General features: G+C 53.7%; 1 protein-coding gene across 1 annotated transcript in view; it reads left to right on the top strand.

The window, feature by feature from the left end:
• The first annotated feature begins 340 nt into the window (after positions 1-340).
• MUC2 (mucin 2, oligomeric mucus/gel-forming) overlaps positions 341-27,730 on the top strand; it is a 45,797-nt gene continuing 18,407 nt past the window's right edge. Inside the window, 30 exon segments of the mRNA XM_072637959.1 lie at positions 341-416; positions 2,451-2,715; positions 5,568-5,682; positions 6,013-6,103; positions 6,197-6,306; positions 7,250-7,463; positions 8,839-8,964; positions 9,522-9,639; positions 9,759-9,897; positions 10,297-10,407; positions 10,986-11,055; positions 11,433-11,570; positions 11,677-11,841; positions 12,654-12,748; positions 13,933-14,059; positions 14,772-15,027; positions 15,488-15,540; positions 15,748-15,848; positions 16,454-16,605; positions 17,177-17,315; positions 17,641-17,751; positions 17,936-18,115; positions 19,134-19,373; positions 20,281-20,437; positions 20,717-20,848; positions 21,207-21,354; positions 22,517-22,560; positions 23,255-23,455; positions 24,417-27,262; positions 27,346-27,612. Of these exon segments, the coding sequence (XP_072494060.1) occupies positions 341-416; positions 2,451-2,715; positions 5,568-5,682; positions 6,013-6,103; positions 6,197-6,306; positions 7,250-7,463; positions 8,839-8,964; positions 9,522-9,639; positions 9,759-9,897; positions 10,297-10,407; positions 10,986-11,055; positions 11,433-11,570; positions 11,677-11,841; positions 12,654-12,748; positions 13,933-14,059; positions 14,772-15,027; positions 15,488-15,540; positions 15,748-15,848; positions 16,454-16,605; positions 17,177-17,315; positions 17,641-17,751; positions 17,936-18,115; positions 19,134-19,373; positions 20,281-20,437; positions 20,717-20,848; positions 21,207-21,354; positions 22,517-22,560; positions 23,255-23,455; positions 24,417-27,262; positions 27,346-27,612 (6,987 nt within the window).

Genomic DNA, 27,730 nt, shown 5'->3' with positions numbered 1-27,730 from the left:
GGGGCAGTTTTCCTTGGGTGTGTGCTGGAATTGGAGCAATAGGGCGTGGGGCATTCTGCAGAATTACTTGGTTTACTGAGAGATCTATAAAAGATGATTGCCTGATAACTAAATCAATATTTCCCCACCACTGCCCATGAGAGCCAAGCTGGGCTTCTGAGCCCAGGAGTCCCCACTGCTGTTTGCTCATTAATCTGGCAAATGTTACACCCATTCCTTACCCCTCCTCTTCCCCTTCCCCTCCCTCTGAGGGTGACACCTGGCAGAGAGGCAGCCCGCATATAAAGCCAAGGCCCCTCCACAAAGTCATTCTCCAGCCAGCCCACTCAGCTGAGCCAACATGGGGTTGAGCCCAGCCAGTCTCCTGGCAGTCTGGCTGGCTCTGTCCTCAGTAGGGGCAAAGGACCTTCAGAACGGTAAGACCTCCAAAGCTTCTGGATGGTCCCATGGTTAGGGAAGCAGGGCTATCCCCTCCCCCCCAAGAGATACCAGGGAGCCAGGAGCTCTTCTTTCCCATGGGTCAGCTGCTCACAGCTTCCTCAGGAACTGGACCAGAACTAGGGCTAAGCCAGTGCCACAGCCCTTCCCACTGCCGGAGCCACTCCCTGCTGACCACATCAGGAGTAGCCAGACGTGGGCAGTGGCTCTGCTCTGGATGACCAGGCCCTGGCTCTCAGCCTCCATAAAAGTCCTGGGCAGTTGGGCCTCTGGGAAGCAAAGTCATGAAGGTTCATCAGTCTGGGAAGGCAACTGAGGCAGGAATAGTGGAAACATTAAAATTGTAATGGAGACCAAGGTGGGGCTTCCTTTCTGGCCTTACTCACTAGACTGCAGGGGATACTCATCTGAGGTTCCGGAGAGGCCCCCAGAACTACAGGAACATTCAAGAGTGACAAAAGGGAGTAGTACTTATTCATGAGGTGGGGAGTGAGCAGACATGAGTTTCCTGCCTCCTCACCACTCCTCCCCCTGGCCCCGGGGTAAGCCACAGAATGAAAATTGAGACAGGTTCCTAAATGCTCTGAGAAAACTCTTAAGGACAGGACCATGGGGAGTTCCTGGTGGGGGGCAACCTTATCCTCTTGTCTTCCATTTCCCCACATGCTGAAGGTAGGGCTTGGGCCAGGTCTCCTTTAAGGCACTGCTCAGCACCCTAAGATCCCAGGCAGTGAGGTTGACTTTGGGTGGGTGGTGGGATTGGGGTTGAATCCCCAGAGTTCAACCCGTGGTGGTGTGTTTGATGAACATCGCAGTCATTACCCAGTGACTGATGCTAGCTACTGCAGAGGCCTGGTCTGGACACTGGGGAGGCTGGTGCCCATGGATTAGGAGAAAGCAGCCTCTTCTGAGGCGGCGCAGGTGCCCTGGTGCCATTCCCTCCCTGCCCTGCCTGGTCAGAGGCCCTGTGGGGTCTCTACCCTGGCCTTAGCATGCCCTCCTGGATTCTGGGCCCTGTGGGCTTTCAAAGAACTAAGACCCACGGGTGACCCTGGGCTGAAGTGAGGACCCCAGCAAAGGTGTCAGCTTCCTTGTGAACCTGGCTTTGAAAATCCCTTCTTTCTGTGCTCTTATTTTCCTCCATTAGAAAATGAAAGAATTTGTGGGCTAGACCAGACAATCTTGAGTCTCTTAGAGCTCTAACCTCTGACTCAGGCCCCTCAGCCTCTGCCAACGCAGTGAGAAAGGGAGTGGAATAGGGGGGCAGATTGAGGGGACAGGAAAGATAGCTAATAGCAGGAATGGTAGGGACCCTGCAGGGGTAGGCTAGGTGGCTGACACTTAGCAAGGCAGTGAGTCTGGTAGGAGGGCTACGTCGTGGGTACCCAACTGGCTGGGGGTAGCACAAGCCCATAGACTTTGCCTTCTTTCCAAGGAAACTTTGCCCTGGGATGGCTGAGGGGGGTTGATATATGGGGGAAACCCAGCAGAAGTCTCTTCTCAAGTGGGAGTCGGACAGGCTCTGTGTGGAACCGGGCTCATTCCTAAGGTGTTTGCCAGGAGGGGATCCCGCAACAGAGGTCCCCATACAAGACAGGTCTGAGGCACCCAAATTGCCGTTGGCTTTGCAGCCTAAATGTATGGAGGGGGAATCCTCTCTGCTGACTGGGGGAAGGGATTTGGAAGGCTAGCTTCCTGGGGCTTTGGGGAGCCTTGGAATGGGCTCTGTGCCTACAGCCCTTACAACCTGACAGATGCCGGAGGATCCTGGCTGCCAAGCTGAGGAGGGAAGGAGATCTCCTGGGCAGCTTTCTGGAATCCCCTACCCTTGACTGAGGAGCCCCAGTATTCATTGTAGCCCCTCAGAGGTCCCTCTGGCTTTGCCTTCAGGGTCACTGGGGATGCACCTGCAGGAGGCCAGTGACTGTCCCAAACCCCAGTCACTTGAGGGGCCCCTGGCCCAGCAATGCCGCAGACTCTTTTTCAAGCTTCTCTCTGTCTCCTGGCCACAGGCAGGAGTCTCAACCATGGCCATCATGTCTGCAGCACCTGGGGCAACAGCCATTACAAGACCTTTGATGGAGATGTCTACCAGTTCCCTGGTCTCTGTGACTACAACTTTGCTTCAGACTGCCGGGACACATACAAAGAGTTTGCTGTCCATGTCCAGCGTGGCCTGAGTGATGACCGTCACCCTCAGATCACCAACATCCTGGTCACAATCAAGGATGTTACCATCTACCTCACCCACAAACTCGTGGTTGTGAATGGAGCCATGTGAGTCATGGCTGGGGAGGGTGGAAAAGGGAGTGAGGGCCACCATCTTGGCACACTTCGTTCTTGTTGCAATGAGGGGTCCACCACCCACCCCTCATTGAAAGTGCACCAACACCTGGTGCCAAGGGCAGGAAGATCTGATTCTAGCCTGGGGGCCCTTGGACAAGGTTAGGAAGCGCTGGGGTTCATCTCACCCAGTCCTCTTGATTTACAGAGAAGGAGGCCCAGGGAGGGGGTGGACTTGTCCAGGATCTCAGAACTAATACAGGGCAGAACCAGGATTTAAACCAGTATATCCAATTCTCAAATCAGTGTCTTTCTCATCACACACTACCATGCACCAGGCCAGGACAAAGGTTGGCTTCAGAGATAAACAGGTCCTAGGTTCTTCAGATAGCAGAGCAAGACAGAGCAGTAAACACAATCTCAGGAAGGGATGGGGAGAAGACTTGACTAAGGTCACACAGTATCAATGGGAAGCTGATCCAGGGCTGCGTGTGCGTGTGTGTGTGTGTGTGTGTTTGTGTGTGTGTGTGTGTGTGTGTGTGTGTGTGTGTGTGTGTGTGAGAGAGAGAGAGAGAGAGAGAGAGAGAGAGAGACTGTTCCCATCTATTGTATTTCTCTCTGCCAAGTCTGAGGTGAGTGTTTCAGCTCCTACACAAAGTTGGATCCAATGTGCTCCATGCTTCCTCTGGAAATTGCAGGTGTTCCACAGCCTGGGGCAGGGTTGGGGGGCTCGGGAGTAGATGAGGAAGAGGGGCAGGGGCTAAGCAGAATCCTGGGACTCCATTCCTGCTCTCAAGACAAGGCTGTTTGCAAAGGACAAAGAGTTGTGTGTAATTCACACGCAGAGGTTAAGGTTACCAAGGAAGTGTCCTGTTTAAAGGGACAAAGGAACTGAGGACAGCTCCCCCTTCTCCTGGACCGAGGATAGTTTCTACTCCATTGTTTCTAAAACAAAGACTTGAATGTGGACCTGTTGGGCTGGTTGGCTGGAGCAGGAGTGTCTCTTTCCTAAGATTTCATTGCTTCACCTCTCCTTTCATCCCATCCCTGGCACCTGTTCTAGGGTCATGGGATGAGGCTGGGCTCCCTCTCCAGATGGAGGCCCTGGAAGCCATCAGCCCTAGCTCACCATGCCCCCTCTAAATCTCTAGCCATGGAGCATCACTCCTGAGTTGCTGCCGAGTGTGATAGGTCTGTGTTGGAAAGGTTGTTGTGTGGCCCTGGGCAAGTCATTCTCGTTGGGTCAGCACCATCTTCCTCATTTGTGAAATAGGGATAATCACATATGCACCATCTGTCTCCAGGACCATGGTGAGGAAAACGAATTGTCAACCTTACAATGCTGCAGTAATATCAGTGGTTGTTGGGCTTATGATTGGCATGTGCTCATGGAAGGCTAGTCTTAGCAGGAGGCTGTCCCCCCCACCCCTCACAAGATCTATAGCTCAGGACTGTGCCTTCACAGACCAAGGAGACTTTCCCTACATGTGCAGAGCAGAAGATGGATTTCCTAGCAGTATCTCACATCCATCCAGCCATTCCCTGTGTTGAAATGCCTTCCACACAGAACTCCCCCCCTTGCTCTCCATAGTGATCCTTTGGTGTCCTAGGCAGAGTGGGGATTAAAAGCTCTCTACTTTAGATGGGGAGGCTGAGGCTCCGGAGCTCTCTCCAAGTCATCCAGACCTTGTGTGCAGGGCTCAAAGACCAGGCCTGTGCTTTCCAGAATGAACAATCTCCTCCAAGATTGTTCACTCCTGGCCAAAAGCTCCATGCATTCTGAGGGAGGAGTCAGGTCCCAGTCAATGGGGGGTGTGGGCAAGATGGGAAAAACAAAGGACTGCCCTGGACCCCTGCCCTGTTCTGTCTTCCTGTCCACAGGCTCTGGCCATCATTAGCAAGGGAGTGGGCACACAGCTGAGATATTGGGCCCAGTCTGAGGCTGCAGAGGCTGAGGCTATCCCCACAGCAGGTGGGGAGCCACAGGCACTGTCTCTCGAGCTATCCCATTTTACAGAGGAGGAAACTGAGTTCCAAAGAGAGGAAGTGATTTGCTCAGGTTCATGTAGATGCCTGAAGGAGCCAGTGTCCCAGAATGTTACCAGTAAGGACAGAAAGGAGCAGTGGAAGCTTGGCCCCATACTTCTTTGTTTTCCAAAGACCTTGGGGTATTCTGGTTGAATTTCCCTAACTCTGGGGCTTAGTGTCAGCAAGAGAGAGAGAGAGAGAGAGAGAGAGAGAGAGAGAGAGAGAGAGAGAGAGAGAGAGAGAGAGAGACACAGACAGACAGACAGACAGACACAGAGAGAGACAGAGACACAGACAGAGACAGAGAGACAGAAAGAAGGGAGAGACAGACACAGAGAGAGACAAAGAAAGAGAGAGACAGAGAGAAAGAGTGGAGAGAGAGACACAGAGAGAGAGAGAGGAGAGAGAAACATCAGGCTGGTAGGAAGTAGGGGGAAGGAGGTTGAAGGCTGGGAGCAGACAGATGCATTCCACAGGTACCCCCAAGGGTCTGGGGAGGAGACTGTGGCCTAGGTGTGTGAGATCAGTGACCAGGGCTGAAGATTTGTTGGAGAGGCCCTGCAATAGGAGGGTAGCATCTTGCCCATGGCAGTGACTGATTACCCAAACTACCCAGCTGTTCCAGCAGTTTCTCTGCTGATGAACCTCCAAGCTAAGGTCTTAGCAGCTGAGAGCCCAGGCCTTGAGCTCTTCCCTGAGCCTTCCCTGTTCCATCTCCCCTCATCTCCTGGGAGCTTCCAGGCCAGTTGCTGGGACCCCAGACCTCTGGGAGTTCCTCAGTGAAGCTCAGCTGGATACAGTGCGATGCTTTCTTGCAGAGTCCATGTGCCCTACTACAGCTCTGGGCTCCTCATCGAGAAGAATGATGTCTACACCAAGATTTATGCCCGAGCCAGCCTTGCCCTCATGTGGAACCTCCAGGATTCCCTCATGGTAAATGCACTCCCTCTGGCATGGGGGCTTCCCTGGCTTCTGGTCTCCTCCACCCCCTCCCAAGGATGCCCAGGGCAGGAAGGAGAGGGGAAGCCTGTTCTAGCAGGCCTCCTTGAGGGGTGTGCCTCAGTGTGCTCCGGGAGAGCAGGAGGTGACTTAAAAGACTGAGGCTGAGCCCTGGAGAAGGGTAGGGGATGGGGCAGCATGCTGGAGGTTGTCCCTTGTGCTCCAGTCAGCTGTGCTGCAGGGAGCTAACTGGTCTTCTTATGGTGACTGCCAGTCTCACTGCCTTTCTCTTCTTTCTCCTCCTGCCCTTTCTTCTCTGCTCAGCTGGAGCTGGACAGCAAGTTCCACAATCACACCTGTGGCCTGTGCGGGGACTACAACGGCAGACGGAAGTACTCCGAGTTCAATGATGAGGGTAGGTGGCCCCCTCTCCCACCCAGGGAGCTTGGCAGGGGCAGGAGAGGGAGGAAAGGGGTCCAGACACATGTGGCTCTGCTCTCCCCTCCAGGAATCACTTTCAGCCCCATTGAATTTGGAAACATGCAGAAGATTAACCAGCCAGATTCTGTGTGCGAGGACCCAGACGAGAAAGAAGCCTCCGAGCCCTGCTCAGAACACGTAAGGGATTCTTGGCCAAGGAGGCTGGGGGCTGAGTGTGGGCAGCCTGGGTGGCCAGAGGGCTGCGGGCAGAGGCGCACTGGCCAACATCCCCTCCAGCAAATCTGTGGGTGAGACTCTTTGAAGTTGAGTCTGTGTGATTACAGTGCTCTCACATCACTTCCTGAAATCTGGACAATCAACGTAACACCAAATCGGGTCCTGATTTGGAGCATTTGCCAATTTCTGATATGTAAATGCTCATAACGGAGAATTTAACAATTAGCTTTTGTGTACTGGTTGGTGATGGCTCCAGCACACCTCCGCATATCCCCTTCCCTCCTTCCTTCCTTCCTTCCTTCCTTCCTTCCTTCCTTCCTTCCTTCCTTCCTTCCTTCCATCCTTTCTTCCCTCCCTCCTTCCTTCCTTCTTTCCTTCCTCCCTAAGGGGCAACTAAGTGATGCAGTGGATAGAGCACTGGTGCAGGAGTCAGGAGGATGTGAGTTCAAATCTCACCTCAGACACTTGACATTCACTAGCTGTGTGACCTTGGGCAAGTCACTTAACCCCAGTTACCTCATCCTGGGTCATCTCTAGTCATCCTGATGAATATCTGGTCACTGGATTCAGATGGTTCTGGAGCAGAAGTGAGGCTGGTGACCTGCACAGCCCTCCCTCACTTAAAAACAAAGTCAAGTGCAAGTCATGTCATTATTTCTCTGATGGCATGGTCTTCTTTGACAATGAAGGATGAACACACACACACGCACACACTCCTTCCTTCCCTCCCTCCTTCCTCCCTCCCTCCTTTTCTCTCTTCTTTCCCATCCCCATTCCCTCCAAAATGTCCAAGGAGGAGCAGCTAAGGGTTTACCCCCTGATGTGGGGCAGGAGCCAGAAATGCTAGGGGCAGTTGGAGGGCAGAGCAGACTGACAGGTGTGGTCCTTGCCCCTTTCCCGCCAGCGCGCCCAGTGTGAGGATCTCCTGACATCAGTGGCCTTCGAGGACTGCCAGGCTGTTGTGCCAGTGGAGATGTACATCCAGGCCTGCATGGAGGACCTATGTCAATGCAAGAAGAACATCTCCTTCTGCCTGTGCAGTACTGTCTCTGAGTTTTCCCGCCAGTGCTCACACGCTGGAGGCCGACCCCACACCTGGAGGACTGACACATTCTGCCGTAAGTATCTGTGGAGAGCCAGGGCTGGGGAAGAGAACTGGCTGAGCAGTCTCCTCTATCTGGGGTGGAAGGTCTGGGGAAGCCGGCCACTCTCTGGACAGCGTCTCCTGTCTCAGAGACAGGGAAGACAGCCAAACTCACTTCCCTTGGAGTCCTGAAGGGCCCAGTTTGGCTGTCTACACCAGGCAGATGGAAATTTCCAGCAGTAAAAGTGTATGGATGACAGACCACTCTGTCATGGGGCAGCTAGCCCAGGTCTGGCTCAGGCACTCCGTGGGCTCTGGGGGTCTCCCCAGCCGAGGGTTCTGGCTCTGAGTCAGAACCTTCCCTCCATTCTGCTCCACTGAGGCTTCTCTCTCATTGTTCCCCTCCAGCCCTGCCTGACCAAGGACCAGATTCCTGCCCCCCCCCCCCCCCAGGCAGGGCAGAGAAGCATGCCCAGGACAAGATGCTTTGTAGAGCATCAAGGCTGAGCCCTGCACCCTGACTGCTCCCAGGAATACTCCTTGATCCTGGTGCTGCGGTCACTCCCTAGATATCAATTTCTCTCCTTCCCAGTGGGAAGAATGATGGCTATTCTCCTCTCCCCTCTCCACTTTGTCCCTGGAGGACAGCTTAGAGCACTGAGCTGGGCCTCAAGGGGGAGGGGGCCTAGAACTGGCCTAGAGAGAAGCTGATACCTCTGGGTGGAGGGAGAAAGAACTAGAATGGGCAAACGGGAATTGTATCCTTGCCTTGGGCCTCTGTAGAGGGAACATTCGTTGGCTTTCCTTTGTTTGTGGCTGGGTAAATCTGCAGGGCCATTTCCTTAACCAGTCAGGTTTTCCCAGGGAGGGCCTCAAGTGGATAATCTGTGTGGCATTTTTGGTGACTTCCCAGGGCAGCAGAGAGGGAAAGGGGCAAAGGCCTAGCACTGTCCATGGTCCTTATACCAAGACCCCTGTGGATTGGCCTGTCCAGGGTTGTGAGAGGAATTGCCAAAAGCCGTGGGGGAGCAGCAGAGAAGGTTCCTGGGGAAGTGTGTGACCTGTGACCTCAGAGCATTTTTCCAAGTTTGAGAGCTAACAGACTTGTGTGGAGATGATGCCCCTAACTTTGGCCTCATCAGCATCACCCCAACTGGCTGAGTGAGCCATCTCAGACCAGCCCTGAGCCTCAGGACAGACACTGACTTCACAGGCTCAACTCCTGCCTGAGGCTTATGACCCAGTTATGGAGACCTGTACACCATGGCAGCTTCTTCCTTTGGCATAGTCTCTGCCTGGCTCTTGTGCTTCCATGGACAGCCTCAGGAGCTTGTCACATGGGGATAGTCCCCAAGATTGCATCCACTGAGCTTCCCAAACTCATGAGGCCTTGCCTTTGTCCATTCCAGCTAAGACCTGCCCTGGTAACATGGTCTACCTGGAGAGTGGCTCCCCCTGCATGGATACTTGCTCTCACTTGGAGGTCAGCAACGTCTGTGAGGAGCACTACATGGATGGCTGCTTCTGCCCTGAAGGTGGGTGGGACTCTAGTATCCCGTCTCAGCTTCTTCTGACTGCTTCTGCCTGGAGGAGGCTGGCTTTGAAGACCTGGCCCATGTTTCCTGGGAGTGTCCCTTCCAGGACTATCCACAGAGAGCTGGAGCCTGAATCCAGAGAACTGGTGGGAGGGACATTAAACATCCCTCTCGCTCTATCCTTGAGTGCCCACTTGCTATAAAGAAAGAGAGAAATGCCTAACCTATAAACAGCAAGTCCTTAACCCTTACCTCTGGGCAGCCGACTTTCCTAGTCATGGACAATCAGAGGGAGGACGGGTCTTCCTTTGGCATTCCATCCAGGGAATGTCAGCATCATTCCCTGAGTACTTGTATGCACAGAGAGCCTGGGCACTAGAAGTGGTAGTGTTGGGGGAGGAGCTGTGTAGGACAAAGTCCCAAGAATTGAGATGCCTCACCTGAGGGGCTGGCTCTCCCTCAGCAGCCCCCGGGGGCACAACCTCCAGCAGAAGGGCCTCCACTGCTCCCTGCCTCCTAGAGGCTTCAGGCTCAGCTCATGCCTCTTCCTTGACTAGGTACTGTGTATGATGACATCACGGGCAAAGGCTGTATCCAGGTGAGTCAGTGCAGCTGCAAACTGCACGGACGCCTCTATGCCTCTGGGAAGCAGATTACTAGCAACTGCGAGGAGTGGTGAGTACAATGTGTAGCTCCTCTTCCCATGCTTGTTTCCTGGCCTCAGAGGCAGAGGGGACCTAAGGGTGTGGGACTGATGGGCTGCTGATTCTTTCTTCTACTGTCTGTCTATGCAGTGTCTGTAATGCTGGCCGGTGGGTGTGCAAGGACCTGTCCTGTCCTGGCACATGTGCCTTGGAAGGTGGAGCCCACATCACCACTTTTGATGGGAAGAAATACACCTTTCATGGAGATTGCTACTACATCCTGGCCAAGGTACTGAGGGAACCCTTCTCCATACACACTAGATTCTAGTTGAACATTGGCTTCTCAAACCTGCCTTGCATTGCCCCACCTTTATACCTTTTCTTAGGCTGTTCCTCTACCAGTAATGTCCTCCCTCTCCCTTCTTCACTTGGTGAATTCTTACCCACCCCTTTAAGTATTATGTCCTTGGCCCTACACAGAGGACTGTGCATGCTCCTCTTTGTGGCTGGGATCATGGATCCTTGTGTTTGTCTTAAGACTAGGAGCTTGATTAGGGCAGGGTCCCAGTCTTGGATCTCTTGGTGCCTCTTGGGGCATCTATGGGGGACACAGGGCACATGTTGGGTCCATCCAGGGGTTCTTGTGGGGCCCAGTTTTAGCAGCATCCTCTACTTGCCTCTGCTGTAGGGGGACAGCAATGACTCCTATGCCCTCCTGGGAGAGCTGGCGCTTTGTGGGTCCACAGACAAGCAGACCTGCTTGAAGACGATTGTGTTGCTGACTGACAACAAGAAGAATGTGAGTACCCCTCTCTGGCTGTGGGTGGCCCCAGCCTGGTCACCCGGCTAGTGAGCTCTCAGGAGCTGAGGCTGCCCCACCTTCAGGGACCAGCACAGGAGCTTTGTGGGGCCCCAGGACATACAGGGCAGGCACCTCCTCAGACTCTAGGACAGCAGGCTCTTATCAGATGCTGGGTGGCCTATAAAACCTCTGGAGGTGTTTAATTAGGGTGACACCCACCCTGGAGGAGGATTGTGTAATCTAACATATGTTGAGATCTTACGGGATGGGTGTGTCCAAGCGTCTATGCTGGGGCTACGTGGCAGGATCTCACCTGAACTCAGTATCAGGATACCCATGTGTCAGGTTGTCAGTGGGCATTGCCTGGTGGTGAGCCATTTCTCTGCAGCATTCTGAGTGCCTCAGAGCCAGAGAGCTTCTCTGTCCTTACCTTCAATGTACTTACCTCCTTAAGCCCCTGCCCTCCTCCAAAGCCCTGATGTACATGGACCTGAAGCACGCCTGGGATGGGCAACCTCCCACCACCTTCCCCTGGGGCTGCCATCTCAGGACTTTCTCCTCTATTTTCCTTGCAGATCGTGGCATTCAAGTCTGATGGCAGCGTGCTCCTGAATGAGTTGGAAGTCCACTTACCTCACATCTCTGGTGAGTACAGCTACCAAAGAAGAGCCCAGAAGCAGGGAGGCAAACAGGGCAGGGGACCTCCATCCTAGCGAGGGAGGGAAGGACTTTGGTGAATTCCTACGCACTTGTCTTGGAATCTAAAGTATTAGTCTGGAGCTGTCCACTGCTCCTGAAGTAGGCATTCCCAGCTGTTGCTTGGGGGAGGGAGGAGCACCAAAAGCTGACCGGCTGTTGGAGAGGGCAGGTCACTCCCTCTTTGCAGGCAGAGAACCCAGCTTGTCCAGGGTCCCAGGGGACTCAGGCCAAGGCCTACAGTGCGAGGTCAGTGCCTTTTCTCGTCCCTGGCTGACAGCCTCTCAGAGAGTGACTCTTGTCTCCCGCATTGCTTTGTCCTGCAGCCAGCTTCTCCATCTTCCAGCCTTCCTCCTACCACCTCATCGTGCACACAGCCTATGGCCTCAAGTTGCAGATCCAGCTGGTGCCAGTCATGCAGCTATTTATAACCATGGACCAGGCTTTCCAGGGCAAAGTTCAAGGTGGGGGCTCGAGGAGACTCTCTCTATAGTCTGCTCCACACCTGGGCCAGGGTCTTCTCTGCTGGGTTGCCCACTACCCATTTGCCTCCTTTTCTTTCTGCTCCAGGTCTTTGTGGGAATTTCAATGGTCTGGAAAATGATGACTTTAAGACGGCGGGAGGCCTCATTGAGGCCACTGGCTCTGGTTTTGCTAACACTTGGAAGGCCCAATCCAGCTGCCATGACAAACCAGACTGGCTAGATGATCCTTGCTCTCTCAGCATTGAAAATGGTAAAGTTGGCCGTTGCCTGCCCCATCTTCACATCCAGGTCCTTTGTCTCCAGCAAGCTGCCAAGTATATGGATGTCCATGTGGGGTGGCATGTGGTCTAGGCAAGGGTGGTTTATCCAGGAGAGCCAGGTGCTTGCCAAGTTTTCCATTCAAAATTAAGTTCTGCAGCTCTGTCTGCCTGCACTTCCTATCCCAATGGCCCCCTTTGGTCCATATGGGCAGAGAAGAGCCCGGAGGATGCTCTGCCAAGGGATAGAAGTTGGATGGCTAGGACCCAGGCCAGTCACAGTGCAGAGTGCTTTCTGGGCCCCAGACAGTATGAGGAGGAACACAGGTTGGTTCCCCTTTCCTTCTCCTAGAGTAGATGGACCAGAAATTGTGTCTTTCCTGCTTTCTGCCCCCCCTCCCCCCAGTATATGCTCCCATTCCTACACACTCACACACACTGTCACATTTATACTAAGTTTCATGTATACTCTTTCCCTCCCTCCTCTCTCTCCTCTCCCTCCCTCTTTTCTCTCTGTCTCCTTTGCTCCATCTCTGAAGATGAGTGTCCAATAACAGCAGCATAGGGTCCCTTGAATTAAGCAGTCAGGGACCTCTGAGTCAATTTGACAATGATGATCCCGGAGTGGGGGTGGTGGTCCCTTCACTTGCTATGCTCTAGCCTTTGTCTCTCCTTGTGGAGCCAGTATCTGAGCAGCCCGCTGACCTGGTGACAGAGCTCCTGGTCCATCATGAGAGCAGAGAAGTCTCTTTGTGGGTTTGAGAAATGTAACCACCCTTTCCCTCCACTCCTCTTTCTTCCTCAGCCAACTATGCGGAGCATTGGTGCTCTCTGCTGAAGAAGACAGAAACTCCCTTTGCCAGGTGCCACTCAGTTGTGGATCCTGTGGACTATTACAAGGTGAGAGATGGGATTCAATCCATGTCAGTTCACTTCAGGCTGTGCCAGGCTAGTCTGACCCAATCTGGTACCAAAAAACAATTGACTTATGCTTATTAGGTGGGAGACAGGCCTCATAGGGTAGAGCTGCAGTTGGGGTGGGGAGGACAGGCTACAGACCTAGTGCTACAAGGGAGGGTACTTTCCTGAGAGATGTGGACAAACATGGTCCTAGACCTCATCACTTCTCCATCCTTCATAATTTCACTAGTACAAGGTCTAGCACAAGGGAATCACAGGGGATCATAGGAGCTGGAAGCAAGGGAGAAAACAGGCCTGTATAAAGCACCTACTATGTTCCAGACTCTGTGCTTAGTGGCACCAAATATTATCTGGTTTGATCTTCACAACTATCCTAGGAGGTGAGTGCTGTTACTCATTTTACAATTGAGGCAACTGAGTTGGCAGAGGTGAAGTGACTTGCCCAGAGTCATCCTCCTAGTAAGAGTCTGAGGCAAGATTTGAATTCAGGTCTCCCTGACTTTAGATCCAGTCCTCCATCAACTACATCACCCAAGAAGCCACAGTTGCAGAAGTTGGGACTGAGAAAGGTTAACTGGCTCTGGGCTCAGTGGAGAAGTGATCATGGAGGAGGGAAGCTGGGGAGCATCATGGAAGAAATGGCATTTGAGAGGGACCTTGAAGCAGGGACAGAGGAACAGGCATGGCACCAGGGGGAGAGGGAAAAACATTCCAGACAGTGCAAAGAGTATGGGCAAGAGCTCTTCCCTCCCTCCATGAGGGGCACTTGCCCCCGTATAAGGAGCTGAGCACTGTGCCCCTTTCTGCTCAAGGTGATGGTTGATCTCCATAGTTCCCTGGGAATTGCCTCTCTCTGGATGAAGGCTGAGGCTGCTGGCTGAGTTGGCGTGTAGTGCTCTGTCCAAGGTGCTAGCCAGGGCAGGCTGTCTCAGAGAGATTGGGCTGTTTGCCCCACCCTGGCAGGGAAGATGACCTGTTTGTGGCTGGGTCTGCCCATTCTCTCCTGGTGGGCTCAGGAGCCTCAGGAAACCCAAGCCTGGCAGGGAGAGAAAAGGGGAGAAAAACTCTTGGTGGTCATTGAAATTCTTCCTAGTCCATAGCTCTTCTATCCACCATCTCCCAGGGGGTCCTTAACCCTTACTTTTCTTGTGTTGTGATCCTAGAGGTGCAAGTATGACACCTGCAACTGTCAGAACAATGAGGACTGCATGTGCGCTGCTCTCTCCTCCTATGTTAGAGCCTGCTCTACCAAAGGGGTCATGCTGTGGGGCTGGCGGGAGCGAGTCTGCAGTAAGTGCTTGGCTCCATCCACCTCTGACTGGATGGGATGGAGGAGGGGAGAGGACACATTGACATCCGAAGCTCCATCATGGTCACAGCCATTGGCCCGAGTTCCTGGGTGTGGGGTGGGGGAGAGGAATGACACACCTGAGAGCTCCCCAGGAAGCCCAGTGCCATTAACTTATGTGCAAACTTTCATGTTGCCTTGCTGAAGCCTGCTGGGATTTCTAAAGATGCAATATAAAATAAATCCATCCAAGTGGAGTTAAGGCAGTCTTGCAAATGTAATGCCCAAAGTGCCAGCCCGCACACTGTGTCAGCGCAACTGGCAAAAGCGAAGGCAGCCAAGCTGAGGTACTTTTAGTGTGGATAGAAAGGTGGCAATGAAAGTTAAACTTCTGTCCTCAGATAGGGACCTGAGTGTTGGGCCTCCACCCCCAGCACAGTGCTCTCTGACAGTGAGACTTGTAGTGCAGGGAAACAGTGCGGGTGCAAGCAGGGGAGGATTTAGACTCTGCTCCAATTCTAGCCTCTGTGGGAATGAGTTGGAGAAGAGTCTGGGAGTATCCAGACTTGGCCTATCCCTTTGGCAGGTGATGTTTCTGCTAGATTCAGAGATAAGAGAGATGTAGATGACTGGCTGCTTGGCTCAGCTCATTCTGGAGCCTAGCCATCCATTGCTTTCTGGATTACTCACTGTTTTTCAAATTTCCCCATCCAGACAAGGAAGTTACATCTTGCCCCAATTCCCAAGTCTTCCTGTATAACCTGACCACATGCCAGCAGACCTGCCGCTCACTCTCAGAGGTGGACAAGCATTGCCTCAAGGGCTTTGCCCCTGTGGACGGCTGTGGCTGTCCCCACAGCACCTACTTGGATGAGAAAGGGCGCTGTGTGCCCCTCTCGAAATGCTCCTGTTACCACAAAGGCTTGTACCTGGAAGCAGAAGAAGTGGTCCTGAAACAAGATGAGCGCTGGTGAATTTCTGCTGGACTCTGCTCAGTCACCCTCCACTTGGGGTGGGAAAGGGGTTGAGGGGGCTCTGTTTGGTGGGAAGACAAAGGAGAAGGGAATCAGAGAGCTTCCCTCAGGGCAGCCATTTGGACGGAGCTTGGACTGTTTGAGGGAAGAACGCAGGGGAAGGAAGAGCCCCTTTCCATTTCCTCTACTTTGCCACAGCATATTGGGATAGAGCTGGGAGCCCCCTGTGGCACAGTCTTGTAGCTAGTGGGTGGAGGAGTGGGACCCAAGCCTGGCCCAGCTGGCTTCTTTCTGCATTGCCTCTGGGTGCTGGGATGGAGGCAGGGATGGATCCAGGGGCCACTGCTGGGGATGCTTCTGGCCCCAGTTTGGGAGGAGCTGAGACACTGGCTGGGAGTGCAGAACGAGGGGCTGCTCATCTTATCTGTTCCACTCATGGTCTCCTTTTCTTCCCAGTGTCTGTCGGAATGGGAGGCTGCACTGCATTCAAGTGCAACTTATCGGTCAGAGTAAGTAGGCTCCTCAACTTGGGGAACTTATAGATGGGGCTCCCCTGGTGCTCCCTTTCTCTCTAGGGCTTCTGGGGCTGTTCTCCCTCATGCCAACTTGTCCATACCCCCCCACTTCTCTGGCTCTCCCTCCCCTCCTCTCTGTACCCTCTCATTCCCAAGGCCTGAAGGCCTTGCTCCATCTGATAAGTGCTCTCCCCATGACAGGTTGTGCTTCTCCCAAGATTCATGTGGACTGTGACAATCTCACAGCGCTGACCACTCAGACACCTCACCCCATCAGCTGCCAGAGCCTGGCGAGCGGCTATGTGAGTAGAGAGAGAACACTCTGCTGGGCCTCCTGAGCAGACCAGGCCTAGGCTTCTCTGGTGACCCTGGCTTTTCTGTCTTGGCTGGGCTTTTCTCATTCCTTGAGTCCAGTTCTTGTCTATTCTTGCTGGTCTTGGTGGAGGCTGAAGGCCCAGACTGGGGGGAGGTGGGTAGGGGATAGTATCTGCCAGTAGCCTCAGTTTTGACATGTGGGACATGGGGCTGATGAAGATCTCTACCTTCCCCCAGGGTAGGTACATGGAGTGTCCATTATGTCTCCCCACCCCATGCTGGAGTGCTCCTTAGTCTAGGTCCACTTGCCTTTCTGCAGAGCCAGTTCTTATTGGTCAGTCTTCCTGACAGGTCCCTTACTTCTGTACAGCTCAGGTAGTCTATGGGCCTAAGGGCAGAGGGAGCTTAGGCCAGGCAAGGACAGGAACGTCTGTAGTGATGCTCACGAGGCCCAAGCTTCTGCCTAGAAGCTGGGTGTCTTGTGGGGGTGCTCCTGCAGGAGCTGCCCTCTTCTGGAGAAGGAGGCCTGGGCTCAGCCTGGTGGCCTCCCTGAAGGGGGCTAGAATTCAGGCTCCCTTTGCCTTTCCCCTAGTACCAAACCGAATGTGTCAGTGGCTGCATGTGCCCCCCTGGGCTGATAGACGACGGCCGGGGTGGCTGTGTCGAAGAGGAAGAGTGCCCATGTGTCCACAACAGAGAGCTCTACTCCCCTGGACAGAAGATCACTGTGGATTGCAACACATGGTGAGAATGCCCTGAGAGCCTGCTCACAGCCTGGGAGTGAACTTTAGTCAGAGCCCTCTCACTGCAAGGACAGACAGCTCTCCACTCCCTGCTTCTGCTCCCTTTGCCTTGACTGGGCCCAGAGCTAGCCTCATCACCTCACTGTCTTTCTCCAAAGTCAGCTGGTGTTAGCCAAGCCTGTGGACAAGGCGGGGTCCGAGGAGTGGATCCTTACCCAGGGCCTCTGGTACAGTGGGCCTAGCAGGCAGATGTGAGATGGCGAATGCTTTCATGCCTAGCCTACCCATGCACAAGATGTCCTGTAAAGCCAGAGGAGCAGATCAGCACTGCTGATCGCTGACTGTGACCTTGGATGAGGCCTGAGTTTTCTTTTCCCTAAGATGAAAACAGTTCCAGCTGCAGTCCTGACCTCAGAGGGCTCTTGTGTAAATCTCAGGACACCCTAGAAGCAGGGATTCCTGACCGAGACCAAAGGCTGCACGTCTCCCCATCTGGGAGGAGCCAGGGTCTTCCTCCAAGCTGACACGTGGCCCAGCTCCCCAGACCCCTGAAGCCTCTTCTCTCTCCCCAGCACATGCCAAAGAGGGAGCTGGGTGTGCACTAAGTCTGTGTGCCATGGCACGTGCTCCATCTATGGAAGTGGCCACTATATCACCTTTGATGGAAAGCACTATGACTTTGATGGACACTGCTCCTATGTGGCAGCCCAGGTGAGGCCGGGAAGCAGGACGAGTTCCATGGCCCAGCCAGGATGGGCCTCTTTAGCACCACCTAAGCCAGGCCAACAAGCATCCATGAAGCACCTACTGTGTGTGGTGGAGGTGGGGATACAAAGAAGCCCAAGAGGTTGTCCCTCGGCCCCCAACGAGGGGGCACCTTCTGCTTCTGGTGAGCTCTGGCCAGCTGAGAGCCACAAGACCTGGCAGTGCCCACGACCCCCTGCCCCGCTGTATTCCTCATTCCCTGCTCCACCCCCCAGCACATCAGGGAGGATACTGCTGCCACCCCACTCCCTCCTGACTCCTCTCTCTCTAGGACTACTGTGGCCAGAAGGATTCTCAGGGCTCCTTCAGCATCATCACAGAAAACGTGCCCTGTGGAACCACGGGCGTGACCTGCTCCAAAGCCATTAAGATCTTCCTGGGGGTAAGTGCTACAGTACTGGGGGTCAGATATGGAATCAAGACAGGGGCCCTTCCGGCTGTGTCCACTAGGGGCGTGTGTGCATGCGTGTGCATGCATGTGCATGTACGTGCTCTGTCCACCAGGGGGTGATGGGGCAGCACCTGCCAAGACTAGCTAACCGAGTCTCTGTCCTTGGTGCTGGCAGAGAACGGAGCTCAAGCTGGAAGAGAGGCACCGCTGGGTGATTTACCGGGACGTCGGGGAGCACGTGTCCTACACCACTCGTGAGGTGGGCCAGTACCTGGTCATTGAGGCCAGCAACGGCATCATCGTCATCTGGGACAAGAGGACGACCATCTTCATCAAGCTCACCCCGACCTTCAAGGTGACCGCCTGGGGGACTCAACAGTCTCCTCTTTGGGGCTGAGCCTCCCCCAAGCAGGAGACACCCCTAGAACCAGGGATTCAGGGCCATTGAGTCCAAACTCCTCATTTTACAGATGAGGAAACTGATGTCCCAAGAGGCTAAAGTCCTACCCAGAGTCACAGTTAATGTCTGAGGCAGAATCTGACCCCAGGTTCCTGAGTCCAAGTTCAGTGACCTATTCATTCTGCCATGTTTCTTTAAGAATTTCTCTTCATCTTCTGTCACTGTTTGTCCTGGTCCTACCTCAGGATTTAAAGTTGGGGGACCCTCAGCTACCATTGAGTGTCCCCCCATTTACAAAGGAGCACCTCAAGACCTGGGGAAGGAGGTGACTTGGCCAAGCAGTAGAGGTGACATTTTAAGCCAGGCCCTCTGACTCCAAATGCAGGCACTCCTTTGCCCTTGGCATGCCATGCTGGCAGAAGGCTAATCCCAGAGACATGGCCCATCTCATGGTGTGCCATGAGGAGCCCAGCTCCTTGGTCCCATCAAAATGAAAGGAGATTTTAGAATTCTATCAGGAGGGGTGTATATGTTGGTGGGAATTGGGGAAGTCTTCCTGAGAAGCAGCCTGACCCATTTCTAGAGCAGCCCCTGTTTGGGGTGACGGGCCCTAATGTGACCCTAACCTCTCTGCCATCATAGACTAACCCTGCCACAAAATGAAAGTCCAGCTTTCCCCATCCAGCTTGGGGCATGGTGCAAGGGCCACCTTGGGCCCTTGGGAGGGAGGGGCCTGGAGGGGAATGCCTACTAGAGGAGCAGCAGGTGAGAGGTGGTTGTGGTTCTGGCCACATGACCATCCAGGTAAGAAGACTGATGAGATAAGCGGGATCAAGGCTGAAACTCTGAGAGGGTCAGAATTCCTCCCTTTCCCTCCCCTCCACTTCCCTCCTGGCTTCCAACACATGGACACACATACATGTACATGCATGCATGTGCATACTTCCAAGGTGAGCCTGGATTTCCTTCTTAGGGTACCGTGTGTGGCCTGTGTGGTAACTTTGATGACCGTTCCAGCAATGACTTCACCACAAGGGATCACATGATTGTCACCAATGCCCTGGACTTTGGGAACAGCTGGAAGGAGGCCCACACCTGCCCAGATGTGGACAAGACCTTTGAACCATGCACTGTGAACCCCCATCGTGAATCCTGGGCAGAGAAACAGTGCAGCATTCTGAAGAGTCAAGTATTCAGTGTCTGTCACAGCAAGGTTGGTGGGGCAGTCCTGGGGTGGGGGGAGACAGGTAGGGTGGGATGGACAGGCTGCTACCCTGCTTCTGGGGTGGGGTGGGGATAACGATGGGAATTCATCAACACAGATGGCCAAGGGAGACGTGGCTGGACAGCTGACCACAATCTCTATACTCTGGGTGTGGACTAGTCTCTTTGGGCCTGAGTCAGAGAGTCTGAGGGAGAGCCTGTTGAGAGCCCAGGCAGTCATCACAGTTACCACATGTCTTAGTGGGTAGGACATGCTTGGAGATCCCTCTGCCTCCCTCTGCCTAGGACACCACAGGCAGACCTGTAATGCTGAATTTATGAATGAGTGGCTGGCTGGATAGATGGTCACCCTTATGTGATCTTGGAGGCTATGCATGACCTGTCCTCAAACAAGAGAAGATGGGCAGGATCTGGGTCAGAGAGATGTTACTGCAAGCCCCCTTTGGCATTTCTGCTGGCTGCTGAGACTTTGGGGGTCATCTGGAGGCAATATCCCATCCATTTAATTCAAGGAAAAAGAACGCTGCTCTTTCCTTCAAGCTTACAGCTCTCTCTCTCTCTTTCTCTCTCTCTCTCTCTGTCTCTCTCAGTCTCTCTCTGTCTCTCTGTCTCTGTCTCTCAATCTCTCTCTCTTTGTTTCTCTCTCTATATCTCTCTTTTTCTGTATATTCCTTTCAGAAAAGAAAATAGAGGAGGGGGGAGAGGTGAAAGAGAAAGAGAGAGGGGGGACGAGGGAGGGAGTGGAGAGGGGATGGAGTGAGCAGCAAATGAGTCTGCTGCAAGTTGGAATCTGAGTGAATGTATTGGATCAGAATGAGGCTTGGGCCAGAAAGACTCTGGGATTTCTGGTCATTCAGGGCAGGCAGCCCACATCCTAGGGTTTTGTTCTCTGACAGGTGGACCCTACTCCTTTCTACGATGCGTGTGTCCATGACTCCTGCTCCTGCGACACAGGGGGTGACTGCGAATGCTTCTGCTCCGCTGTGGCCTCCTATGCCCAGGAATGCACCAAGGAGGGAGCTTGTGTCTTTTGGAGGAGCCCTGACCTGTGCCGTAAGTGCCAGCTTCCGTGGAGTGCAGATCTCTCCTCTCCCGGGAGGGAGCTGCTTTGCCATTGAGGGGGCAGACTTTGGCTGGTCCCTTGGCTGTGAGGCCCTCCTGGGTTTTTTGAATAAGGAACAAGACTGTTCATCCCTAGAGGCAGGTGAAGTGGGGGGGGGGGGTATGAAGTATGGCTGCTTCTGCTTTCCTGGGCCCAGGACAGGGTTGCTTCCTTTCCTATGGCTCATACAGTTTGGTGACCAATTCCTCTCTCCCTTGGCTCCCTCCCAGCAATATTCTGTGACTACTACAACCCCCCCCACGAATGTGAATGGCACTATGAACCCTGTGGAAACCGAAGCTTTGAGACCTGCCGAACCATTAACAACATCCATTCCAACATTTCTGTGTCCTACCTGGAAGGTAAAGACCCCTCCTCCCCACCCTAAGGACCTTGCTGGGGATGAGGCCTAGATGCTGGGGCTGGAGGGGGCTGCCAACCCACACACTGGGCTCAACCCCCTTCTTACCACCTGGGATGGTGACTGCTGAAGGGCCATTCCCCACCCCTCTGCTCAGCCTGTGCTGGGAGGGTGGAATCCTCTTCATGTCCCCGGGGGCATTGAGGGAGGATGGCAGCTTGGGACAATGAGCAGAACTCGCAGGCAGGGCGGCCCTCAGTCAGTGCTTTTTCAGAATGAGGATGAGGATCCTCGGAGGACCTTCCTCTTCCTTCACTGTCTGACTCACAACCTGACTCCTTGTGCCCTGACACTCATAGGCTGCTATCCCAGATGCCCTCCACAAAGACCTATCTTTGATGAAGACAAGAAGAAGTGTGTTCCCGCTGACAAGTGTGGCTGCTATGTGAATGATGAGCGTTATGAAGTTGGTGAAGAGGTCCCTGCAAGGAATGTCTGCCAGTCCTGGTGAGGAAGTTGCCGGGAGTTGCTGGGTCTGGACTGTTGCTTTGCGCTGTCCCTCCTCGGAGGCCCTTTCTGGGAGAGAAGTCAGCCTTCTCCATCCACTCTATCTCTCCTTCCACACCTTCCCCCCTTTGGTCCCCTGCTGCTTCCTGGACCCTGAGAAAGGGGGTTCCCAGGGAAGAGGGACAGAAGCTTCTAGTTTCCTTGCCCCCTTTTGCTAAACTTGCTTCCCAAGGCAGAGCATTGGAGGTAGGAGGTGAGCAGCGAGGGAGAGGCTCAAAGCTCTGGATGAGTGGTAGAGGGGACCTGGAAGGAGAGGCCCATCCAGCCATGTAACCCCAGTTACAGTTACCCAATCATTTCATTCCATTCCAATCAACTTTTATTAAGCAGCTACCTTATGCCAGGCACTATCTAAGTGCTGGCGATACAATTACTAAAAAGAAACAGTCCCTTCCCTCCAAGAGATCACTCTCCACCCAAGGAGGCAGGAAAGCCAGGGGTTGGGATAGACGGATGATACCAGGAAGGTGCCAGGGTGGGAGCACCTTCTTCCACACCGTTGAGACCAGCAGATGCTGAGTGGAGGTTGAGAACAACGGGGTAAGGACTCTATGTGTAAGGTCTGAGACCATGGATTGCTGGACTTTTACAAGTGGTATGCCAAGATACGAACACCTAGTTTGGATTTAGCCATTTTATTGTAGCTGTTCAAAAAGAAAACCTCTTCCTCCTCTCCCACCAATTACAGAGTCACTTGCCAAAACCTTTTGGAGGTGGGGGTCTAAAGCTTATTAATTATTATATATTACTATATTACATGTAATATTAGTGTGTCATATTATTTCATAATATGCATAAAATTACTGACACTTTGGTGTGAATTAAACTAACCAAATTTCCAGATTTGTGGGATGTGGAGAGAAGAGGAATGCTGGAATGGGCACTAGAAGGAGGGTGGATCTGGGTAGACGGTTACAGTGGGGGCTGTGGATAGCCAGAGGAAAAGATGGAAAGAGGATGCCAGCAGGTGGCTGAGGCATGAGAAAGGAGGTGAGGAAGCCAGCCACCACTCTGCCATTTGGCTCAGCCTTCTGGTATTAATCCCAGGCAGCTGGCAGTCTCCAGAGCCTGGATTCTCTGAATTCTTCTGTTTTCCTTACAGTGTTTGCACGTCATCTTCTGAGGTCTCTTGTAAGGACGTGATAGGTAATGTGCTTTTGTCTTTTCATATGGACTTTCCTGACCGTAGGCTGAATGAGTGAATGAATGAAGAATGAATGAATGGGCTTCCTGAGGTGGAGCTCCACTTGACCCCATAGCACTAGCAGCTAAACTGAGTAATGAAAGATACCACAATGAAAGAATGGAAGGTGACATGCTCAGAGGTCTCTGGGTCTCTGAGCAGCCCCTGGGAACAGGCTCCGGAATTAGAGATGGATCATCTCTCTTGTAGCATCTTTCTCCCAAGTCCTGGATTTTGAGTCAGAGGTTGTGGGCTCAGTGCTGGCCCAGTCACTTAGACTATCTGTGTGGACCTCGATGGGCCTCAATGAATCAAAGGAACTGGCCATGGAGGCCCCGTCCTCCTCTAAGCTTCTGTTCCTCAGGATTGGTCTGTTTCAATAGCCCCCAGGTGATTCCTGTCCAGTGTTCTCCATTCCCATTCTTGTCCTGAAGCATCTCCCTGTGTCCTGGCTCTTCTTTTGCTCTCAGGATTATGCAGATCTATGATTTTCAGGCCCCCCAGGTCTACACATTTGAGGGTAGTAAAGGAGAGAAGGGGAGACTTTTTTGTACTGGAGGAATTTGATGCGAGGGCTTCTGGTTTTGCCAACACACGATTGAAGACTGTCCTGTGGGAAGCCACCTCTTAGGGGGCCTTTTTCTTTGTTCATTTCAGGGGCGATAATTAGCCAGACCCAGAATGGGTCCTTCTGCTTCTGGGAGCTGTGTGGTCCCAACGGCACTGTGACCCAGTATTTCAACATCTGTGTTACGACTTCACCCCCCTTTACCTCGCCTGTGTCAACCACCCCCGTGACCACCACCTCTGTCACCACCACTCTGCCTACCACCACCACTCCCACCACTACCAGCACAGGTACAGTCCTCGTCTCCTGCCACCTGGTGAATGGGGCAGTGGTTCTCTGAGGGCAGGGCTGTGCCCAGTGACCTCAAGTGGCAGAGAAGGGCCTGGGGTAAGCCTTGGAAGAGGTTGGGGTGGGGGAAGGTCAGGGAATCTCCATGTCTCTAGCCCAGTGTCTCCTCTGGTCTCCAGGCTCTCTGGCTGAGGTACAAATGCCAGGGTTCCAGGCCCCCTCCTCCAGAGAGGACCTTTCATGGGAGCAGTTTTGGGCAGTCCCCATGAATGGTCCAGGAAGTGGAGAGCTCCCGGGAAGCCAGAGGGGTGGGCCTCTCTCTGTGAAAGCTGAAGGGACACGCATTGGGTTGGAGTTTTAGATCTGTCCCACTGCCGAAGTCCCCTAGTTGGAAAGAGGGGATGGTCTGGGCCCCCTGGGGAGCTCTGGAATTTGTCTGACATAATTTTCCTTCTTTCCTTTTTTTTTTTTTTTTTTTTAAAATTTTTGGCAACAGTTTTTCCTCCACCTACTACTCCAAGTAAGTCATGTTCTGGATAGGTTCTGATGACAGATAACATGCAAGGCAGGGAGAAGGTAGCCGACAATCCCCACTGCCTCCCTCTGAGAGTAGAATCTCCTTATACCCAGGACTGAGGGGGCACCATTAACTCCTGCCTTAGAAGCAAACCAGGTGATGCTGGGGCTGTGGGTGTGCCAGGACAGGCTTGGCTCCATAACACTGAAGCTGCATTTTAATGGGATCCTTAAGTGGTAGTTTTGGAATGGGTCTGTCTCCCCATTTGTCTAATGAAAGGCTTTCCCTAGGTGACCTCAGGGGTCCTAGGAGTCTGTGAGCAGTTGTAGGCTTGGAAGGAGAGTCATTTTACTATGGTGTGGCTACCCCTCCCCCCAGTTCTGTTCCTTCCCCCCACCCTCAGCCAGGGGTAGATATTAAATAGTGACTTTTATTTTCCTTCCTAGAAATTTGCTGTTTTTGGTCTGATTGGATTAATGAGGATCATCCCACTACTGGCAGTGATGGTGGTGACTGGGAAAGGTTTGATGGGGTGTGTAGTGCCCCTAAAAACATTGAATGCAGGTCAGTTAAGGAACCCGATCTCCACTGGGACCAGCTTGACCAGAAGGTACAGTGTGATACTTCTGTTGGACTCATCTGCAAAAATGAAGACCAGTTTGAAAACGGGCCCTTTGGCCTTTGCTATGACTATGAAATTCGGGTCAACTGCTGTGTGCCCATGGATCGTTGCCCAGTACCTACAACCACCACCCCAGGGACTACAACACCACACACAACCGCCACAGGAACTCCACCACCCTCCTCCTCTACCACTGCCACTACCACTGGGACCACAACGCCTACACCCACCACCACTGAGACCCCAACACCTACACCTACCACCATCACCACTGAGACCCCAACACCTACATCCACCACCCCAGGGACTCCAACTGCAACACCACACACAACCACCCCACCGACTCCACCACCCTCCTCTACCACTACCACTACCACTGGGACCACAACACCTCCACCCACCACCACAGGAACTCCACCACCCTCCTCCTCTACCACCACCACCACCACTGAGACCCCAACACCTATAGCCACCACCACAGGAACTCCACACCCTCCTCCTCTACCACTACCACTACCACTACCACTGGTACCCACAACACCTCCACCCACCACCACCACCACTGAGACCCCAACACCTCCACTCACCACCACCACCACAGAGACTCCACCTCCACCTCCAACACCATACACAACTACCACAGAGACTCCAGTCTCTACACCATGTCAGCCTGAGCCTATCTGTAAGTGGACTGATTGGGTTGATTCAGGGAAGCCTGAAGTCAAACCAGGTGGTGGTGACTTTGAATATGTTAAAGACATTTGCAAAGATGGCTGGGCAGCCAACATCACATGCAGAGCCCCAATGTATGCAGACACGCCAATTGAAGAACTGGGACAAGTTGTAGTGTGTAATACCTCAGTGGGACTGGTATGTAAGAATGAAGATCAGAAGCCAGGAGAGGGGATCCCTATACCTGTCTGTATCAATTATGAAGTCAAGGTTTACTGCTGTGAACAGTCGATCTGTACCACAACAGTGCCCACAACTAGCACAACCACCACAGAGACACCCACTTCAACACCACACACAACCACCCCAGGGACTTCATCACCGTCCCCCTCTACCACCACCACCACCACCATCACTGGGACCCCAGCACCTCCACCCACCACCACCACTGAGACTCCAACACCTCCACCCACCACCACCACTACTGAGACCCCAACACCTACAGCCACCACCCCAGGGACTACAACTGCAACACCACACACAACCACCCCACCGACTCCACCACCCTCCTCTACCACTACCACTACCACTGGGACCACAACACCTCCACCCACCACCACCACCACCGAGACCCCAACACCTACATCCACCACCCCAGGGACTCCAACTGCAACACCACACACAACCACCCCACCGACTCCACCACCCTCCTCTACCACTACCACTACCACTGGGACCACAACACCTCCACCCACCACCACCACCACTGAGACCCCAACACCTACACCTACCACCATCACCACTGAGACCCCAACACCTACATCCACCACCCCAGGGACTACAACTGCAACACCACACACAACCACCCCACCGAGTCCACCACCCTCCTCCACCACTACCACTACCACTGGGACCACAACACCTCCACCCACCACCACCACCACTGAGACCCCAACATCTATAGCCACCACCACAGGAACTCCACCACCCTCCTCCTCTACCACTACCACTACCACTTGGACCACAACACCTCTACCCACCACCACCACCACCGAGACCCCAACACCTACACCCACCACCACCACCACTGAGACCCCAACATCTATAGCCACCACCACAGGAACTCCACCACCCTCCTCCTCTACCACTACCACTACCACTGGGACCACAACACCTCTACCCACCACCACCACCACCGAGACCCCAACACCTACACCTACCACCATCACCACTGAGACCCCAACACCTACATCCACCACCCCAGGGACTCCAACTGCAACACCACACACAACCACCCCACCGACTCCACCACTCTCCTCTACCACTACCACTACCACTGGGACCACAACACCTCCACCCACCACCACCACCACTGAGACCCCAACACCTACACCTACCACCATCACCACTGAGACCCCAACACCTACATCCACCACCCCAGGGACTCCAACTGCAACACCACACACAACCACCCCACCGAGTCCACCACCCTCCTCCACCACTACCACTACCACTGGGACCACAACACCTCCACCCACCACCACCACCACTGAGACCCCAACATCTATAGCCACCACCACAGGAACTCCACCACCCTCCTCCTCTACCACTACCACTACCACTGGGACCACAACACCTCTACCCACCACCACCACCACCGAGACCCCAACACCTACACCTACCACCATCACCACTGAGACCCCAACACCTACATCCACCACCCCAGGGACTCCAACTGCAACACCACACACAACCACCCCACCGACTCCACCACTCTCCTCTACCACTACCACTACCACTGGGACCACAACACCTCCACCCACCACCACCACCACCGAGACCCCAACACCTACATCCACCACCCCAGGGACTCCAACTGCAACACCACACACAACCACCCCACCGACTCCACCACCCTCCTCTACCACTACCACTACCACTGGTACCACAACACCTCCACCCACCACCACCACCCACCGAGACCCCAACACCTACACCCACCACCACCACCACTGAGACCCCAACACCTACACCTACCACCATCACCACTGAGACCCCAACACCTACATCCACCACCCCAGGGACTAACTGCAACACCACACACAACCACCCCACCGACTCCACCACCCTCCTCTACCACTACCACTACCACTGGGACCACAACACCTCCACCCACCACCACAGGAACTCCACCACCCTCCTCCTCTACCACTACCACTACCACTGGTACCACAACACCTCCACCCACCACCACCACCACCGAGACCCCAACACCTCCACTCACCACCACCACCACAGAGACTCCACCTCCACCTCCAACACCATACACAACTACCACAGAGACTCCAGTCTCTACACCATGTCAGCCTGAGCCTATCTGTAAGTGGACTGATTGGGTTGATTCAGGGAAGCCTGAAGTCAAACCAGGTGGTGGTGACTTTGAATACGTTAAAGACATTTGCAAAG

The sequence above is a fragment of the Notamacropus eugenii genome, chromosome 2, assembly GCF_028372415.1.
Source record: "Notamacropus eugenii isolate mMacEug1 chromosome 2, mMacEug1.pri_v2, whole genome shotgun sequence".
In the NCBI taxonomy this organism is placed as follows: Eukaryota; Metazoa; Chordata; class Mammalia; order Diprotodontia; family Macropodidae; genus Notamacropus; species Notamacropus eugenii.
Note: the sequence above shows the minus strand (reverse complement) of the source record. Positions and strands in the feature narration are given on the sequence as shown.